Source organism: Pristiophorus japonicus, chromosome 5, assembly GCF_044704955.1.
Source record: "Pristiophorus japonicus isolate sPriJap1 chromosome 5, sPriJap1.hap1, whole genome shotgun sequence".
Lineage (NCBI taxonomy): Eukaryota > Metazoa > Chordata > Chondrichthyes > Pristiophoridae > Pristiophorus > Pristiophorus japonicus.
The window spans coordinates 25,018,745-25,038,634 of record NC_091981.1 but is presented as its reverse complement, the minus strand read 5'-3'; the positions used below and the strand labels follow the sequence as shown (position 1 = coordinate 25,038,634).

General features: G+C 46.7%; 1 protein-coding gene and 1 long non-coding RNA gene across 4 annotated transcripts in view; one reads left to right on the top strand and one right to left on the bottom strand.

Moving 5' to 3' along the window:
- Window positions 1-1,402: 1,402 nt before the first annotated feature.
- On the top strand, window positions 1,403-19,705 carry LOC139264264 (uncharacterized). Its single transcript, XR_011593303.1, has 3 exons — window positions 1,403-2,262; window positions 15,850-16,054; window positions 19,016-19,705. It is a non-coding gene; the product is annotated as an uncharacterized lncRNA (long non-coding RNA).
- Window positions 17,514-19,890, bottom strand: part of LOC139264263 (interferon-induced protein with tetratricopeptide repeats 5-like) — a 20,810-nt gene continuing 18,433 nt past the window's right edge. For all 3 annotated transcript variants that reach the window (XM_070880440.1, XM_070880442.1, XM_070880443.1), the window contains one exon: window positions 17,514-19,685. In XM_070880440.1, the coding sequence (XP_070736541.1) occupies window positions 18,233-19,685 (1,453 nt within the window). In that variant the 3' untranslated portion in view covers window positions 17,514-18,232. The remainder of the gene's footprint in view (window positions 19,686-19,890) is intronic.

The following is a 19,890-nucleotide window of genomic DNA, read 5'->3' as shown; positions in this document are numbered from 1 at the left end:
TCAAGGACAAGGTGAGCTTGGTGGGGGCATGAAGAGACATTGGAGTCAATAGAGAGAAAGTTGCATATTCAGGGTTAGGTCAGTGGGAACCCATAGGTGAAGTTTGTCCTGGTGAGCTAGGTGAAGGGACGGAAGCGGCAGACGCGGCTGAATGGATCGTCTCAATTTTCATGACCGAGAAGTCCATGATGTCCTCGCACTTGGTACTGGAGATGAGGGTGGAAGAGGCAGGGAGAGGGATTTAAGAAGACTATTTGTCATGGAAAATAGAAGCCAGGGGTTATCATTGCAATCCAGGATGATCCTGGAAAAGTGAGCATTTTTGGCAGAGAAGAGAAGGGTGCGATAATGTTTTATGCATTGCAGTCAGATCTGACAATGAATAGCAAAACCATTTGTCCTCCATAAAAGTTCAAGTCTGCGTCCCTTGGACTTAATGGAGCAATGGTTAGGACCATACCAGGAAGAATAACCAGGGTGAAAGACAGTAATGCAGTAATGGTTTAAATGGGGACAAGAACATCAAAGGTGGAGGTGAGGGTGTGATTGAGCAGATAAGTAGTGTGGTGTATGTAGCACACAAATCACTGACTCCACACGGTCTGGTGTTGATCTAACTGCTGTGACCTTCGTCCTTTATTGTTCAGCTCCAGAGTGCCTCTCAGGTGTGGTGGTTAGCCTTTTATATTGCCTGTTGCAGGTACTTCCAGGTTTCCCACCACAGCGTCCTCTGTGGTGTACCATTGTGCTTACATTACATTTAAGGTACCAGGACAATACACACATTAATACATAACATCACACTTCCCCCCCACCAGGACGCAGGATGACGATACACACATCAATACATAACATCACATTTGTCCAACGGAAGGCAGGTAGGCATAGACAGTGCGTTAGTATGGTACATGTTATCTGGTACATAAACTAGTTATTGACTGGTAACGGATCCCTGATTTCCTTGTTAGCTCTTATCATTAATTGTGCTTCATATTCATTATTTTACACAAATACAGTGGCCATTCAGCATTAAAATATTAATTCTTATTATAAATCCGCCATCTCACATTAACATAACTCATTTTAGACTCGCTCTGCCTTACAGGAGTCCTTTGTGGGGACCACCACATGGTAAGGCCCCTTTAAGACTCCCGGGTGCATTTCCTTTTTAAGGCGCCATCTTTGATGCAGGAGGATTCCACGAGGCTTCGCCTTGGGCGCTGACATCTTTGATACTCTGCTGCTCTGGACATGAGGCCACCGCCATCTTGCTTTCCGCCGCTCCAGAATTCCTCCGCCGCCGCAGCCTCCACCATCCCTCCGCTGCCACCTGACTTGCCGCCTCTCCTGCGGCTGTCGTGGTCGCTTCTCCGGCGGCCACCGTAGCCGCCTCCCCTGCGGCTGTTGTGGCCTCTTCAGCGGTCGCACTTGCCGCCTCCCCCCGTGACCTCCGTAGCGGCCTCCCCTGCGGCCGCCGTGGCCGCCGACCTCTAGCTGCTGCCGCCGCCCGACTCTCCCTCTGCATTGGCCCCTCCGATCCGCCGGCCATCCTGGATCCCTCGCACCCCACCCGCAGCACCCCGCCGGCTCACCCCCCCACCCCCCACTAGGCCCCTCTCTGCAGCGCTGCTTGCCTGTGGGGGCTGAGGCTGCAGGATCTCTGTGGCTTGAGGTCCGGGGCTGGGACTTGCCTGTGGGGGCTGAGGCTGCAGGATCTCTGTGTGAGGTCCGGGGCTGGGACTTGCCTGTGGGTCGATTGAGGCTGCAGCTCCAGCTCGGTTGGCGCTGCTCTCTGGGGACATGGGGCACGGCAGCACCCCGGGGAGCAGCAGCCTGTGGAGTGGTGAAGTCTTCACAGCTCCCACGGACCGTCCCCATCCACCTCCAGCCGAGGAGTGTCGGCCCATCGCCTGCAACGACCCACAAAGGTAAACCGTGCGTCTCGTCCCCGTGGGATACCTGCACCATCGCTCTGCCAAGAACAGGTATTAGTTCCCTGGTGTAGGTACGCAGCTTCACCGTGACCGGGACCAGCTTGGGTCGTGCAGCTGGGTTAATCCACAGTTTATCAAAAGTTCTCCGACTCATCAACGATGGACCCGAGCCCGTGTCCACTTCCATACTCACAGGGACTCCGTTGATTTTTACTTCCCTTATCACTGGGGGCGAATCGTCGGTACACGTGTACAGTCCCAACACCTCATCATCTTCTGCCTGCTCTTCGCTGGATGGTGGATCATCCCCCATCTCCTCAGCTACATGGTGAGTCCGATTTCTTTTACACATACGCTGAAGGTGGCCTTTCGTGTGGCAGGTATTGCACGTGTACTCCGCAAACCTGCACCGGTGAGCCCCATGGCTTCCTCCACAACGCCAGCATGGTGCTGCTTGATTTACCTGCCTCGGCGGACACGGAGTTCCAGGACCCTATGGTCCGTGCTCTCTACCCCGGGCAGAGCCACGTTCTGCAGTTTTGTCCGTGGTAGGCACTATCCTGTGGACAGTGCCTGCCGGGTTCGAGACTGTGTGGATTATTTGCTTCGTGCTGCAAGTCGAGGTCATATGTGCCCCGCTGATGGTGATGGCCTTTGTCAGAGTGACTGTGGGTTCCATCGCTAACAGCTTGTGAAGGAGGCACTCGTGGCCAATCCCCATAACGAAAACGTCCCGTAACGCCTCGTCAAGTTGTGCCCCAAAATCACACGGCGCCGCGAGTCTCCTGAGGTCCGCAGCATATTTGGTGACATCCTGGCCCTCAGGTCTGCAGTGATGGTAAAATTTGTATCTGGCTGTGAGGATGCTCTCCTTCGGTTTCAACTGGTCACGAATGAGTTCAGTCAGCTCCTCGTATGACTTGTCCCTGGCGCTCCCGGGTGCCAGCAAATCCCTGACGAGACAGTAAACCTCATCTCCACAACTGGAGAGCAATATCGCCTTACGCTTATCTCTCATTGCGTCCGTGTCCTCCGTCAGGTCGTTTGCTGTGAAGTAGTACTCGAGCCTTTCCGTAAAGGCCTCCCAATCATTGCCCACGGTAAAAATCCTTTAGCGAGCCCAGAGTAGCCATGGTTGCGTGGAGTTTGTTCGCTTCCTTGTTCGCCAATGTGGTGTATGTAGCACACAAATCACTGACTCCACACGGTCTGGTGTAAATCTAACTGCTGTGACCTTCGTCCTTTATTGTTCAGCTCCAGAGTGCCGCTCAGGTGTGGTGGTCAGCCTTTTATATTGCCTGTTGCAGGTACTTTCAGGTTTCCCACCACAGTGCCCTCTGTGGTATACCATTGTGCTTACATTACATTTAAGATACCAGGACGATACACACATCAATACATAACACGTAGCTGTAGAAATGTTGTGATGAATGGAGGGACAGCTGAGAATTTGAGGGGAGTTTGGAGGGGAAAGGGGGAAGTGGGTGGTGTGCAATACAAGGATGTGATCAGAGATGGCCTGATCTGTGATTGAAACGGTGGGAGCAGCGAGAACAGCTGAGGTGCCGCAAGATTGAGGGGGTGGCCGTGAGTATGGGTAAGGGAGTTTATATGGAGGGAGAGATTAAGGGAGGATAGGAGTGGAGTGAACTCAGAGCTGGGCGAGAATGCTGAGTTGAGATGTACTTGAAATCACTGTAGATGAGAAATCACTCAATGCAGTGGTTAAGGGAGGAGGGCAGTGAAGATATCGCGGTGGGAAAGTTGGCTTGGTATTTGGCTGGACGTGGAGAACAAGGATTTTAAATGGGATACGAAAGAGGTCGAACAGGGTGAGATGTTCAAAGGAGGAGAAGGTGCCAGAGGAGTACGGAGACGAACCACGGTATGATTTGGTGATAAATGCCACACCGCATCAGCAATTGTTTGGGTGAGGCCAGTGATAAAAGGTATAGCCAGGCAGGGAAGATTCATTTAGGGGGAAGGCGCCTTCAATCATCAGCCTGGTTTCCGTCAAGGCCATGATGTCGTAGCAATCATCCACAGGGTTAGCATTGGGCGGGGTGAGTGGGACGGGATGGAAATTGGAAAGGTTAGTGCCCAGCTCTCGCACTGAGCAGTAAGGCTGGCGAAAGAATAGGATGAGATAGTTTGAGTTGCTGCACATAAGGAGAGGATATTGAGTGTCTTGTTGGGCTCTTCAGAGAATGCCAAGCAAGGCACAGAGGGAAGCTATAGTCTTATCTAAGATCAAGCTTCTGATGGTGGCATGAGTGTAGGAAGGTGGAGGTGAGCTGTCGGATTGGAGTAGGGAATTGGGAGGGCCGAGTACCCGAGAGGGGAGAAATGATAGGAGACACGTCGACAGCAAGTAATTAGGAAGGCAAATGGAATGTTGGCGTTTATTGCAAGGCGGATGGAGAATAAAAGTAGGGAGATCTTGCTACAACTGTACAGGGCGTTGGTGGGACCACACCTGGAGTGCTGCATACAGTTTTAAAGAGGGATGTACTTGCATTGGAGGCAGTTCAGAGAAGATTTACTAGGTTGATTCCTGAGATGAAGCGGTTGTCTTATAAAGAAAGGTTGAGCAGGTTGGGTCCATACTCATTGGTGTTTATAAAAATGGAGGTGATTATATTAAAATGTGTAAGATTATAAGGGGGCTTAATAGGGTAGATGCAGAGAGGATGTTTCCCCTCATGGGGGAATCTAGAACTAGGAGGCAAAGTTTCAGAATAAGGGCTCGCCATTTAAAACAGAGATGAGGAGGAATTTTTTCTCAGAGGGTCGTGAATCTGTGGAATTTTGTATCCCAGAGAGCTGTGGAGGCTGGGTCACTGAATATATTTAAGATAGAGAGAGACAGATTTTTGAATGATAAGGGAGTCAAGGATTATGGGCAGCGGACAGGGAAGTGGAGTTGAGGCCAAGATCAGATCAGCCATGATCTTATTGAATGGCAGAGCAGGCTCTAGAGGCCAAATTGTCTACTCCTGCTCCTATTTCTTGAGTTCTTATGTTATGCTCTTATAACAAAAGAAAGGGGTGGGTCTAGAAACATAGAAAATAGGTGCAGGAGTTGGCCATTCGGCCCTTCGAGCCTGCACCACCATTCAATATGATCATGGCTGATCATGCAACTTTAGTACCCCATTCCTGCTTTCTCTCCATACTCCTTGATCTCATTAGCTGTAAGGGCCACATCTAATTCCCTTTTGAATATAGGAGGTATAAATAGCAAAGAAAAAATTGTGGTAGTAAAAAGGGCAAGTAGATGTGATGGGTTCAGATCCGGAGCGGCAGACAAAATGCTCACGCGAATGGATACAGGGGAACTCAAGTACCATAGGCCTGGTTACATAGCAAATACCCCACTCCATTTTAACTGCCTGCCTGCTGGTTTCCGCCAAGTATGGGGAGTTAAAATCGGGACCACAAAGTCAGTTACAAAGGGGTAACAGAGCTGGCAACTGAATTGCTGCAAATGCTGTTTTATTTCTGGAAAAGCAATCCATGTTCAATAATCTAAATGCAAATTTAAATACAGAAGGAATTACAATGATCTAAATCTCATAATAGTGTTTGTATAAAAAAATCGACAAATTCCTTCATCAACTTTACCTCCAGTGGAGAGTTGACCGAGCACAGTACGCGGTGTGTTGTCATTTCCTGATTATTGGTTTCTTGAATGTGAAAGTAGAAACTGAACCTGGTAAACAAAATTAACTGTTACTGTTTTATAATCTGCCTTCTCACCATATGAGAATTTTAAAATTGAGGCGTTGCCAGGCTGGGAGCCAATGTATGTCAGTGAGCAAAGGGGTGATGTGTGAATGTGACTTGGTGTGAGTTAGGATACGGGCAGCAGTTTTGGATGAATTCAAGTTTATGGAGGGTGGCAGATGGGCAGCCGGCCAGCAGAGCTCTGGAATAGTCAAGGCCAGAGCTAACAAAGGCATGGATGAGAGTTTCAGCAGCAGCTGAGCTGAGGCAGGAGTGCAGTTGTGTGACGTTACCGAGGTGGACAATGTGAACAATTAGAAACTGTGAAGGGGTTGAGGGAGGTGGTAGTGAGGTAGAGCTGGCTGTTGTCAGCATAGATATGGAACCTGAATATGTGTTGTGGGATGATGTCGCCGAGGGACAACATGACGAAGAGAAAAGAAGGGGGCCAGGGATAGATCCATGGGGGTCTCCAGAGGTAATGCTGCGGGAAGAGAATCCATTGCAGGTGATTGTCTGACTATGACTGGATAGATAAGAATGGAACCAGGCGAGTGCAGTCCCTCCCAGCTGGAGGAGGGAGGAGAGGCGTTGCAAGTGGTGTTGTGGTCAACCGTGTCAAAGGCTGCAGATAGGTCGAGAACTATGAAGAGGGATAGTTTACCACAGTCACAGTCACACAGGATGTCATTTGTGACTTTGATAAGGGCTGTTTCAGTACTGTAGCAGCGGAGGAAAACTGATATCAGGGTTTCAAAAATGGAACTGCGGGAAAGATCGGCATGGATTTGGGAGGCAATGGCACATTCAAGGACTTTGGAGTGAAAAGGAGTTTGGAGATTGGTCTGTGATTTTCAGGGAAAGAGGTATAAGGGATGATTGTTTTGAGGAGAGAGGTGATGACAGCAGATGTGAAAGGGAGGGGGACAGTACCTGAGAAGATTTAACAATATCAGCTAATATGGGGGCCAGGAAAGGAAGTTGGGTGGTTGTCAATTTGGTGAAAATAGAGTTCGAGTGAGCAGGAGGTGGATCCATTGAACAAGGTGAGCATGGAGCAGGCATGAGGCGTGATTGGAGAGAAACTAGAGAAAGCTGCAAGTTCAGGGCTTTGGCAAAAGGAAACCAGAGGTGAAGTTTGTCCTGGTGGGCTAGATCAAAGGACGTAAGTAGCAGACGCAGCTGAACAGATGGTCTCAATGTTCGTGACCAAGTAGTCCATGACTTCCTCGCAGTTGTTATTGGAGATGAGGGTGGAAGAGACAGGGAGAGGGATTGAAGGAGATTGTCAAGGAGAATAGAAGCCAGGGTTTATCATTGGGTTCCAGGATGATTTTGGAAAATTGAACATTTTTTGACCAAGGAGAGAGTGTCTGATAATGCTTGATATGGTCCAGTCAGATCTGGCGATGAATAGTGAAACGATTTGTCTGCCATAAAATGTCAAAAGTCTGTGTCCCTTGGACTTAAAGGACCAGCGATGAATGCTATATCAGGGAGAATAACAAGGGAGAAATAGAGAATTGTTTATATTGGGGACAAGAGCATCAAATATAAAGCTAAGGGTGTGATTTAGCAGATCAGTAGCTGTACAACTGTCGTGGTGAATGGAGGACCAAAGGCTAGACAACTGAGAATTTGAAATTGCAAGTGACTTGGGGAGAGTTTTTTTCCAGGGGTGGACACAGAAGTATGTGGAGTCGGGAGGGGAAAGGTGGAAGTGCGTGATGAGCAATACATGGAAGTGATCAGAGATGGCCTTATCTGCGACTGACATGGTGGGAGCAGTGAGGCCAAGTGAGCTGGCAAGGTTGGGACAGGGGCTGTGAATATGGGTAGGGGAGTTTATATGGAGGGAGAGATTAAGGGAGGATAGGAGGGCAGTGAACTCATGGGTGAGGGAGAAAGCTGAGTTGAGACTATAGTGGAGTATTTGAAATAAGCACTCAACTCCAGGTGTGGGATCGAAGATTCAAGCAGTCTTTATTCGCACCGGTGGGGAGGTGACCTGCTATAGGTCTAGCCAGGTCACCGTCCAACGATATGTAGTTTCAGACAACCTTTCATACACTTAATCATAAATATTCAGCCTCGTGCACAATCCTTTGGCACAGTTTGATTAGCCTAAAGCCCGCGTGCACAGTGCCTGATTGGTTACTTGCCTTCCACGTCACATAATCACTCGCCTATGTTTTATGCCTAGCTCGCGTAACATAAGGTATACCTCCATTACCGAAGAAGTATAAGACTGATGTGACCACAATATGCTACTATGACCTTTGCTCAGGCCAGATAGTATCCTGTTAACATTTTACTTCTGCCCCATTGTTCTGTTGTCTTGCCCTCCTCGGCCCCTGTGGTTCAGTCTCCAAGTCACACAGCTTACATCCGTTGGTCATTGCAAAGTCAACATGTTATTCCTAATGTTATCTCAACTGCCCATTAAGCTACCTAACAAGTTGACCATTGCAAAAGCCTATTAGCTTATTTAAGTCCCGAGACCCATTCTTAACCCTTTCATTATAACAGAGCGCAAAAGCCCCACTTCAGTTCCCCTTTTTGGTACTTGGCTACCCAGCCGAAGATTACCAACTACTTTGTCCTGCATCCCCTGCTCCATTCTGTAGTGATCAGCCATGTGGTTTGTCATCCCCAGCCAGTTCAGTAAGCTGCTGCAGACAGAATGCACGTCCCCTTTCAGAAATATAGACTGCCTTTAAGTAGCTTTATGTGGTACTAGCTTCGCACGAGCTTGGGTCCCCTGCTGAGCATTCAGCCACTCAGCAGCTCATTCGGCACTGGGCTGAATGCCATAATCATGGAAATGAGCAGGCAGTATGAAGTTCTTTTCTGCCTGCATTCCCCTCAACTGGCGTGGGTTGATCGCATATCGCGATTTCCGTACCTGTTATCGGGGGCTAACAAATTTCTAGACCTTTATATTTTGTTTTTCCGCAAATTAATAACATTACTCGCAGTGATCTCCCGATTGGTAGAATTAGAAATGGTGACTATAGAATTAACAATGAAATGGCAGTCAACTCACACATCCACCACTGAGTGAGCAACAAGGGTCTGGATTTACTTCTGCTATACCATCTAAAATCGGGTTGGGAGGAAAATCGGGTAGGGAAGGCGAACTTCAGAACCTCACTCCTCAGAGCGCCACCAGAAAGGTCCCCCCCCCATCCCTTCATTTGATATGTAGGTGAGCTGAGGTGCTTTTTCCATTACATGCCTTTGATCTGCACGTACAGCCTACTCCGGTGTTGCCGCCAGTTGAACAAGACACGTGGATAACCTCCTAGGACCCCGCCGATGGGACCCCGCACCGGCCTGTTTCTATCCTGTGCCGAAAGGACCCCTGCACCGGTCCGCTTCTACCCCAGGCCGGAGGGACCCCTGCACCGGTCCGCTTCTACCCCAGGCCGGAGCGACCCCTGCACCGGCCTGTGGCTCCTGCTCGGGGCTTGCAGCCTTCACGGGACATCATCCAAGACTTTTTAAAACCTGCCGAAGGGACTCTGGAGTCGGCGTCGAACCGATCGAAGAGAGTCCGGTACCTGCGCTGAACCGGCCGAAGTGACCAAGCTGTCGTAATTTCTTCGGGGGCCAGAATTCCTACTACTGACTGACATCTTAAATTTTTAATCAACTTTTAATCAATTTTTAAACTTTTAATCAACTTTTAAACTTATAAACAATTTGGGAAAACTTTTATAATCTACTACTGAGTTACATTTTAGACTTTTTAATCAACTTTTAATCAACTCTTAATCTATTTTTTAAACTTTTAATCAACCGGAGTAACTTTTTAAACAATTTGGAAATACTTTAAAACTTTTCAACTTTTAATCAACTTGGAAACCTTTGGAGAAACTTTTAAATAACTTTGGAAAACTTGGAAGAAACTTTTTAAAACATCCCTCGGAACCCCAGCGGACAGCTGACCTTCCTAAGGCCTGCCCCCCCAAACAAGCCTCGGGTCACCTACCATCAATGACGCTACTCAGCGCCAAGCTTGCGGCCAACACCTCACCGTAGGCAATTAGGCTCATACAGCAGTTCCTGGTCTCCAGTTGTCTTGGACCCCCTTGCCACTGGACCAAGACCTTGCTCAGCTAAGCCTGTATGGTTGCCGGTGTGCAGCTGCCACACCACATTAAAACAACTCACGCACAGGCATCTTCCACTTCGTTAATATGAAGTTCGGGACCTGGAATGTCAGGATCCTCATGGACAACTCCAACAGCAACAGGCTGGAATGCCGCACCGCCATTAGTTGCCCGGGAACTTAGAAGTTTTAACTTCGACATCGCCGCCCTAAGCGAGACCCGCGGGCAGGGGAAGGCCAGCTCAAGGAACATGGTGGAGGTTACACATTTTTCTGGAAAGGAAAACCAGAGGAAGAACGCCGCCTTCATGGAGTCAGCTTCGCCATCAAAAATGAGCTGGTTGACCGCCTCAAAGACTCCCCCTGCGAGGTTAACGAACGCCTCATGACTCTTAGTCTTACCCTATCCCGGAACCAATGTGCCACAGTGCATACGCCCAAACACGGATGAGGTTAAAGAGGGTTTTTATTCCAAGCTCAAGACATCCATGTCCCGCGTCCCCATGGGCGACAAATTGATTCTCCTAGGTGACTTTAATGCCAGAGTCAGCAGACGCAGCCTTCTGGGGAGGTGCGATTGGCAGAGAGGGGTTAGGGAAAGCCAGCTCCAGCGGTACCCTACTCCTGAAAAAATGTCTGCAACATGAACTCCTCATCACCAACAGCCTGTTCTGCTAGAGGGATAAATACAAGGCATCGTGGCAACACCCTTGCTCCAAACCCGGGCACCTGCTCGACTATGTCATCGTCTGAGCCAGGGATCACCATGACAGCAGCTGACGACTGCTGGACGGACCACCGTCTGATCCAATCCATCATCGACATTAACATAGCCCCAAAGCAGAAGGGCAGCAGAAGCAGTGCCGCAAAAATGTTAATGCCGGGGCACTTAAAGACCCAGCTAAAAGTGCCCTATACAGCCAGCGCCTCACAAGTAATCTGGCGTGCCTTGAAGACCCTGAGATGCTGAATGCCCACAGCGCTTGGTGTACCCTCCAGGCCTCTATAACCAGTGCCTCTGAAGAGATAATTGGTCACTTAACCAGAGAACACCAGAACTGGTTTGATGAAAATGATCAGGAGATCCAAGGACTAATAGATCGCAAGCGCAGAGCATTTCTGAGCCTCAAGCAACAACCCAACTCGGGGGCAGCAAAGCAGCGTTATAGAGGGCTCAAGGCAGAGGTCCAACAAAAAACCCCAGAGCTAAAGAACAGGTGGTGGATGGAGAAAACATAGGAGATACAACAACTGGCCGACAGCCACGATATGCAAGAACTTCAACAATTGTACATCCCTGTTTGGCGTAAAAATAAAATGGGGAAGGTGGCTCAACCGTGGTCAACAAGGGAAGTAGCAGAACGCCCTTATGGACAGTGGGCAACAGTGCCCAACAGTGGGCACCTCTCCCTCTCTTCTGTCCACAGTCACTAAGTTTATACAAACGCCAGCTGATTCACAAGCGGTAAGTAAAATTGTGCTGCTAATCTTTGGAGTGTTTCTGTCCCAGTTAATGGCGGATCTTCCTCTTTCTGGTGTTGCTGTGCGATGCCACCATTCCCTGGCTATCAGCGGTGGCTCCTTGAAGTGTAACGGAGATCCTGCTGGGAGCCTGCCCTGCAGGTCTAATGAGCTCTAACCTGGGAAAATGGGTCCGTTCACGTGGGTCAGAGTGTTCAGTAGAAGTCCCGCTTGACCCACCTCTGACATGAACCCTTCCTGGAGGAAAACCCAGCTCAGGAAGACATAATGATACAACAAAGATATTATGAAAAAAACTGCTGGGATGGTTGAAGTAGTGTTGCCAACTCTGTTTGGGCGTATTCCTGGAGGTTTTGTCACATGAACTCTCACCTCCAATAGCCCCACCCCCGAGCTCCCGCAATTGATCACCAGATACGCACATCATCGCGTCGCCCCGCCTTCCCGCACCAATTGGAAAGCAAACAGACTCTTCAGTACCTGATTGGATGATTCTTAACTGTTAGTCAAACAGCCTTTTTCCCCACCTCCAATACTTATATTACTAATAAACAAAAGGATTCAAAGAAAATTTTAAGAACACTCAATTTATTTCATGTCCTCGTGAATGTTCTCCTCAGTTACTCACAGGAGTGTGTTGGAGATTAATCATCAATATATGGAGACTCCAAGACAATTCTGGAGGGTTAGAATATGAAGATATGAACATACGAACAATGACGGACTGGTCCATCAAGCCAACATATACATTCCACCTCACCCAAAACCATGTGATCTCCTGGGAGAGGCAAAAAAACATTAAAAACCCAGGTCAATTTGGGAAACAAAATCTGGGAATTTCCTCTCTGACTCATCTAGGCAATCAAAACTAGTCCAGGAGATCACTCTGGCCATTAAATTCCCTGCAGTATCTATCTTCTGTAAGAGTTCAACTCCGCCGCAGCCAGAAACAAATCCAGCTTTCACTTGAAGGAATTCAGTGAGTCTGCATGCATCACGTGAAATGGCAGCTTGTTCCAGAGATCTACTATTCTCTGGGAAAAGAACCATCTCCTGACATCTAACCTAGATCTAGCCTTATACAACTTAAATTTGTGCCCCCTGGTCCTGCCTAACCTATTTAATGGAAATAAACTGTCCACTGGAACGCTCTCTATTCCCTTCATTATCTTATTAACCTCAATCATACCCCCTCTAAATCTATGCTGCTCCAAGATATAGAGTCCCAACTCTTTTAGCCTATCTTAATAACTAAGATGCATTAGACTTGGAATTAGTCCAATGGCCCTCTTCTGCACCTTTCCAGTGCCTTATCAATATCACCCACCAATTGAGGACCAAAACTGGACACAGTATTCCAAGCGCAACCTGATGAAGGTCTTGTACAAGGACAAAACAGTACGTCTCGTCTTACACTCAATCGTCATATGGATACACCCCAACATCCTATTTGCTCCAGTTATCACTGCACGGCATTGCTCGTGTACCTTTAAGGATGTATGCACGAGAATGCCCAAATCTCTTTCTATCTCCACCATCTTTAATATCTTTCCCTGGAGAGTGTATGAATGTTGAGCATTTGCCCTGCCCACATGCATAACACTGCACTTATCTAAGGCAACATTTTCCAGTCTTGAGCCCAATCTTCCAACACATTAAGATCTGCCTGAATCAGACGAGCCTCTTCTACAGTTCTAGCAGTCACACAGATCTTGGTATCATCTGCAAGTATGTAAATTGTGTCGCCAACCGCTGAATCCAGATCATTCATAAAAATTGTAAAAAGCAACGGTCCCAACACCGATCCTTGCGGGACACCATTGGTGACCGGCCTCCAAACAAATCCAAATCCATCTATAACTATTATTTGCCTGCGTCCTGCCAGTCAGTTCTGAATTCAACTCAATATATTTCCACTAATACCAGAGGCTCCGAACTTATAGAGAAGCCTCTTATGCGGTACCTTGTCAAAAGCTTTTTGGAAATCTAAGTAGACAATGTCTACTGGGCTTCCCTCCTCCACCAACTTCGTAACTTTTTCAAAAATTACAATTAGATTTGTGAGACATGACCTCTTTTTTATGAAGCCATGTTGGGTGTTCCTAATATGTCCCTCTCTATCCAAGTATTGATATATTGCATCACTTATGATTCTTTCACGCATCTTGCCTATACTAATGTTAAACTACCTGGACCACACTTCCTCCCACCCTGCATCCTGTAAGGACTCCATTTCATTCTCCCAGTTTCTCCGTCTCCATCGCATCTGCTCTGACGACGCCACCTTTCACACTAGTGCCTCTGACATGTCTTCCTTTTTCCTCAACAGAGGATTTCCCCCCACACCGTGGTTAACATGGCCCTCGACCGTGTCTGTTCCATTTCGCACACCTCTGATCTCACCCATTCCCCTCCCTCTCAGAACCATGACAGGGTTCCCTTGTCCTCATCTTTCACCTCACCAGCCTTCATGTTCAACAGATCATCCTCTGGCATTTCTGCCACCTCCAGCGTGATCCCACCACCAATCACATCTTCCCCTCCACTCCCGTCTCAGCATTCCGAAGTGACCGCTCCGCCCGCGGCCACTCTGGTCCATTCTGCAGTCAACCGCAGCACCCCCTCCCCTTCCCACGGTACCTTTCCGTGCAAGCAGAGGAGATGCAACGCCTGACCTTTTACCTCTTCCCTTCCCACTATCCAGGGTCCCAAATACTCCTTCCAGATGAAACAGCGATTTACTTATACTTCTTTCAATGTAGTATACTGTATTTGCTGCTCACAATGTGGTCTGCTCTACATTGGGGAGACCAAGCGTCGATTGGGTGAACACTTTGCGGAACACCTCCGTTCAGTCCGCAAGGGTGACCCTGAGCTTCTAAGCGCCTGTCACTTTAATTCCCCACTCCATTCCCACTCTGACCTCTCCGTGCTCGGTCTCCTACAATGTTCCAGTGAAGCTCAATGCAAGTTTGAGGAACAGCACCTCATCTTTCATAGAGTGCATAAGGGTTCCTTGACCAGTATGTAATGGAACCAGCCAATGGGCAGGCTCTCTTGGATCTGGTCCTGTGTAATGAGACAGGATTAATAAACAATCTCCTAGTAAAGGAACCACTTGGAATGAGTGATCATAGCATGGTTGAATTTCAAATTCTGATGGAGAGTGAGAAAGTTGGATCTCAAACCAGCGTACTAAGCTTAAATATAGGAGACGATGAAGTTATGAGGGCAGAGTTGGCTAAAGTGGACTGGGAAAATAGATTAAAGTGTAGGACGGTTGATCAACAATGGATTACATTTAAGGAGATATTTCACAACTATTAAGAAAAATATATTCCAGTGAGGAGAAAAGGGTGTAAAAGAAAAGATAGCCATCCATGACTAACTAATTAAACAAAGGATGGTATCCAATTAAAAACAAGGGCATGCATTTGTGTTCTGTGTTGCTGGAAATGTTGACCATTTTATTGATGTCAATGTTATAAATGTGTTGTGGGATGAGGTGGGGGTGGAGTGTAGTTTTGACAGTTATACTTATGATTTCACACAAATGGTCAGATTAAATGTTTTTTATTCAACATAACCTTGTTGCGCATTGTCTCAGATAGCTGCACTGTTACACACTGGTGATTCCTTAACATGAAAGGGTATAATTAAATTTAACTTGAATCAACTTAAACTTTAACTGGCACCTAGGTGATGTCCACCATTGATGTCTGAGCTGCACACACAGTAGTGTGTCAGCTTTGTAAATAATTGCAACATTCTGTCAGGCAAAGCACTCATTTATAAGCTGCTGACGTAAGAATCTTGCAGCTATTTTAGCCACCATAGGCCCTTTCCTGCGCTCTGGAGGGGGGCGTGAGCACAGTTGCATCGTCAGCCTGATTGTCTGGCCCGAGGTCAGCGTCCACCTCCTCTCCTGAGGTGGACCGTCAGTCCCTTTTGGCAATTCTTGTCCCCTCCTGATAGCCAAGTTGTGCAGCATGGAGCACACGATCATGAATTGAGCTGCCTGCTCAGGGTGGTATTGTAGCTCACCTCCTGAGTGGTCCAGGCATCTAAAGCGCTGCTTGAGCACACCAATGGTTTTCTCGACAATATTGCATGTGGCTCAGAGGCTCTAATTGTACCGCTTCTCGGCTTCTGTGTGGGTGTCATGCAGGGGGATCAACAGCCAGGTGGCGAGGCCATATCCTTTGTCACCAAGCATGCAGCATTGACCTTGTGGCTGACTGGTAAACATGTCAGATACAGAGCTCTCATTCAGGATGTGAGCATCATGGATGATGCCTGGAAATTTGGCATTCACTGCCATAATTATCTGGTTGTGGTCGACAACGAATTGCGCCTTCAGGGAGTGAAATCCTTTTTGGTTCTGAAAAACCTCTATATCCTGAAAAGGTGCCCGCATGGCGATGTGTGTACAGTCTATTGCTCCCTACACCTTGGGGAATTTAGTAATTCGGTAGAATCCTAGAGCCCTCTCAGTCTGAGCCTCCGTGGTCATAGGGAAGCTGATAATGTCCATCCTGCATGCCTACAGCATTTCAGTGACCTGTCTAATGCAGCAATGTGTGGCTTGCTAAGATACAGCGCAAATGTCGACAGCGGAGGCCTGAAAGGAACCCGACGCGTAGAACGACAGTACCACGGTCACCTTGACCTTGAAGGACAGTGCGGTCCTGATGGTGCTGGAAGGCTGCAGATCTCCCCTGATGAGCAGACATATTTCACTGATAACCTCTTTGTGGAAGCGCAGTCTCCGAAGGCAGGTGTTCTCGGATAAGTTGAGGTAAGACCTCTTCTCCCTGTAAGTGTGGTGAGTGTATGATCTTGTCTTCCTCATCAGTCTGGCACGTCTTACATTGGGCATATAATGCTATCGAATATACCTTCTGCCATTTCTAGCCTGCAGCATCTGCGGTGTCATCAAGACAAGCTGAGAAATGGCTGACCCCATTCCAGTAACTATCAGTATAATACCGATTGTTCACAAGCAATAAGACACCTAAAGTAGATTCCAATCATCCACAGTATGATAAGATGTTTGTTTAGATGTTCATATAAATTAAAAGAACTCCAGAGTACATCCAAACTCCCCAGAAGTTGAAGCAGCCTTTTAAATGGAGCGACCTGTGATTTACAAAATGGGGTCCTTACCGCTGTGATTACTTCATGTCAGTTCAATTTTTTCACAGCAATTTTTTCAGCGAGCGAGATTTTGGCCAATATGTGTGCAAGGTGCTGAAAGTCACGCTCGCCGATATTGTGGGCATTATACCTCATTTCAGCATTAAAATGGACGTTAAGTGGGTGGTATGCATGCAAAAATAACGGAAAGTCTAGCCCTCAATCTTTAATTATATTCAAGATAGATGTAGCTAAATTTTTGGGAACAAAGCAAATTAAGGGATATGGGGATAGTGCGGGAAGGTGGAGTTGAGGTAGTAGATCAGCCATGATTTTGTTGAATGGCGGAGCAGGCTCGAAGGGCCAAATGGTCTACTCCTGCTCCTATTTCTTTTGTTCTTATGTCTTCAGGGCTCTCCAATTTAGTCCCTCAGCTGTCTGTGTAACATCTCCAATGTCTTAAAAAATTAGTTTCCAACATTGCACAGAGCTGAAACAATACCTTCACAGAAGGGCTGAACCCTTCAGGGGCTGCTTTACCAATAAGTCTAAATATGATGTGAGGCGTCTGCAGCCTCTCCCAATGTTAGGTTCTCCCATTGTCCCATTCCTCTGGACCTTCCCAACCATTCCTTCCTAACCTTTCTCTAATAGCACTATGGCTACAGCTAGCAGTGCAAGGGCCATGTTTCACTCCACAATCAACAGCTGTGTTAAAGGCTGGTCTGAATGTTCCTTACAGAGCTGGTACAGTTCACCATCACAAAGTATGGACTATGAGTGACACTTACTGTCAGCATTAGCACAGATCAATAACACAAATATCATTTTAGGTACAGTTTCTTTTTATTGGTTATTTTAACACAGTCTCTGATATTACAGCAAATTAATAATTCTGGTTGGAAAATCTATATCTGCAACTATTAAGCTTTATTAATTTTAGCCATTTAAATCTATTATTATATCCTTTAGCCATAAGTCACCCGATGGAAATTAACTGCTTCCATTGAAGGGGCTAGAAATCAGGGAGCTGCGGGCGGCTCGTTACAGGGAGAGAGAGAAAATAATCCTTCTTCACGCGTGATACCGGCCATCCTGTGTAAAGCAGAGAAATCGGTGGGGACTGTACTCACAAATATCGATGCATTTACAAACAAAAGGCCGCTTCGACTGAAAGTATTAACAGTGTATATTAAATAATATAAGTTGGATGAGTATCCTGCCAAACTTGTTCATAGATGAGAGAGCATCACAGCATCTTTCAAACACTGGGATAGAGCCTCTGCTAATTTGCCCTCGTTTTATCAGTACAATCCAGGTGAAATCTGCCGAACCAGCACAAAAGATCACGGGAACTCGAGCAAGATTTACATCAAGCGTAAATCAAGTATTCCGTGATCTTTAACGCTGGTTTAAAAATCTACAAAACTGGCCCCGTCCACAGATCGAAATAACGAGGATGGCGAGTTTCTGCCAATTGCGCCCGTTTGAGGAGGGTTTTCAAATTGAGCTCATTTTCTTAGGGCCCTGGGCACTAGTAGGCATGATTTAGAAGTTTTACAAATTATTATATTTAATTTACTTACAAACTGACTAGTGTACAACAACAAAACTAATAAATGGTTCAGTATATCTACCTTTAAGTCATTTTCAGTCATTTAAAATCAGGTTTCCCGCAGGTGAAAGGCTGGTTCATTAAAGATTTTATGTCTGTGAGTATGCAAATGCATTCTAGCGGAAACTTGAACTGTAACCTATGTAGCGTAATTTACAACTAAGTTCCCAATTGCGCCAAAGCAGAAACTCCACCCAATGTGTTTAGTTTTAGCTGGGTTAGTCATCATTGACTGATAGAAAGGCGTAATTTACAAAGAGCACTTAGATATTCTTCATTGCCACAATCAAACTCCAAGGCCTTTTCAAAGCATTCAATAGCTTTGCACTTCTTCCCATCCTGCTGGTGCAGTAACCCAAGAACACCAAAGGCCTTGCTGTTTCTGGGATTCCTGTCAATTTGTTTTGTTGCAATCTTTCTCAAGTTTTCATGACACAATTGCCAAGCTTTTGTGTCACGTTGAAATTTAAGTCCTTCCAGAAAATAGTTGATGGCATTTGATTCCGATCTTTTCTGGTGCAGTTCAAATAACCCAATCTGCAAATATACGGACTGCTTATCAGGATGATTATCTTCTAATTGCAGGAAATCGCTGTAGATCTTCTCTGCTTTGAGATATTCCCCATTTAATGAACAGATTTTTGCAAAATCTAATCGTGCAAAAATAAATGATGGCTTCTGCTCAAATGCCTTTTCAAAATGGTACTTGCATTGATTGATCAATTCAGCTTTCTGTTGAAAAGCAGGATTGCTAGGGTCTTTGCTGCCTGGATGATTGATCAACTGATATACTTTGTTTCTGTAACACAGACCTACTTGGTGGTGTAAGAAGGAAGAGTGTGGGATAATTTCTAATGCTTTCTTCAACAGCTCTATAGCTTTTTCCACATCTCCTTCTTTTCTCAGAAATCTTGCTGCATAACGAGTTACATATGGAAGATCAGGGGACTTCTGCAATGCTTGTTCAACTAATTGCAGTGCTTTCTCCTTTTGTTTGGACTCTTGCAGTTTTAGAGCCAACAGCACCATGGCGACAGAGTCATCTGGATCAAGTTCCAGCACACGTCGCAACTGCTTCACTGATTGACTGGGTTCACCATTCTCTGAGATACCAGGACCTCCTTCCAGACGAAACAGAACAGTCGCATAGCCAGCATTCCATTCAGTATCATCAGGATCTTCCTCCAGAGCTTTCTCAAAACATTCCTTTGCCTCTTCATAGTATTGAGCAGCAGAACTCAACAGTGACCAACCCTTCTCCCCGTATACTTCAGGTATCAGCGCTGTATACCGAGAGCCATCAGTCAATTGTTTACAGATCCTCTCCAGCTTGTCGAGGTAGGACTGGGCCTCTGTCAGTTGGCCCATGTGATAATATACCCAGGCATAGTTTCCATAGGTGATGATGCTTCTTCTTTTAAATTCATGTTCATGATTTTCCCTCAGAATTTTTTCAGCTTCCTTTAAGTTTTGAATTGCCTCTTCACAGTTGCCTTGCAGACAGTTTACAAAAGCGAGGTGGTTGTAAGACATGGCCTGATATTTCACACCAGCCTGTATTAAATTGTGTAATCTATACTTCATGTCCTCCAAGTCAATACTGTCTTTCTGTGGGGCCCACGTGAATTGACATTGAAGCTCGCCGAGTTTCGCTTTCAAACAATCGTTCAGTGTGTTGCTGTAAGAGAACAAAATAATCAAAGCCCATCTTATAGAAACATAGAAATTAGGTGCAGGAGTAGGCCATTCGGCCCTTCAAGCCTGCACTGCCATTCAATGAGTTCATGGCTAAACATGCAACTTCAGTACCCCATCCCTGCTTTCTTGCCATACCCCTTGATCCCCCTAGTAGTAAGGACTACATCTAACTCCTTTTTGAATAT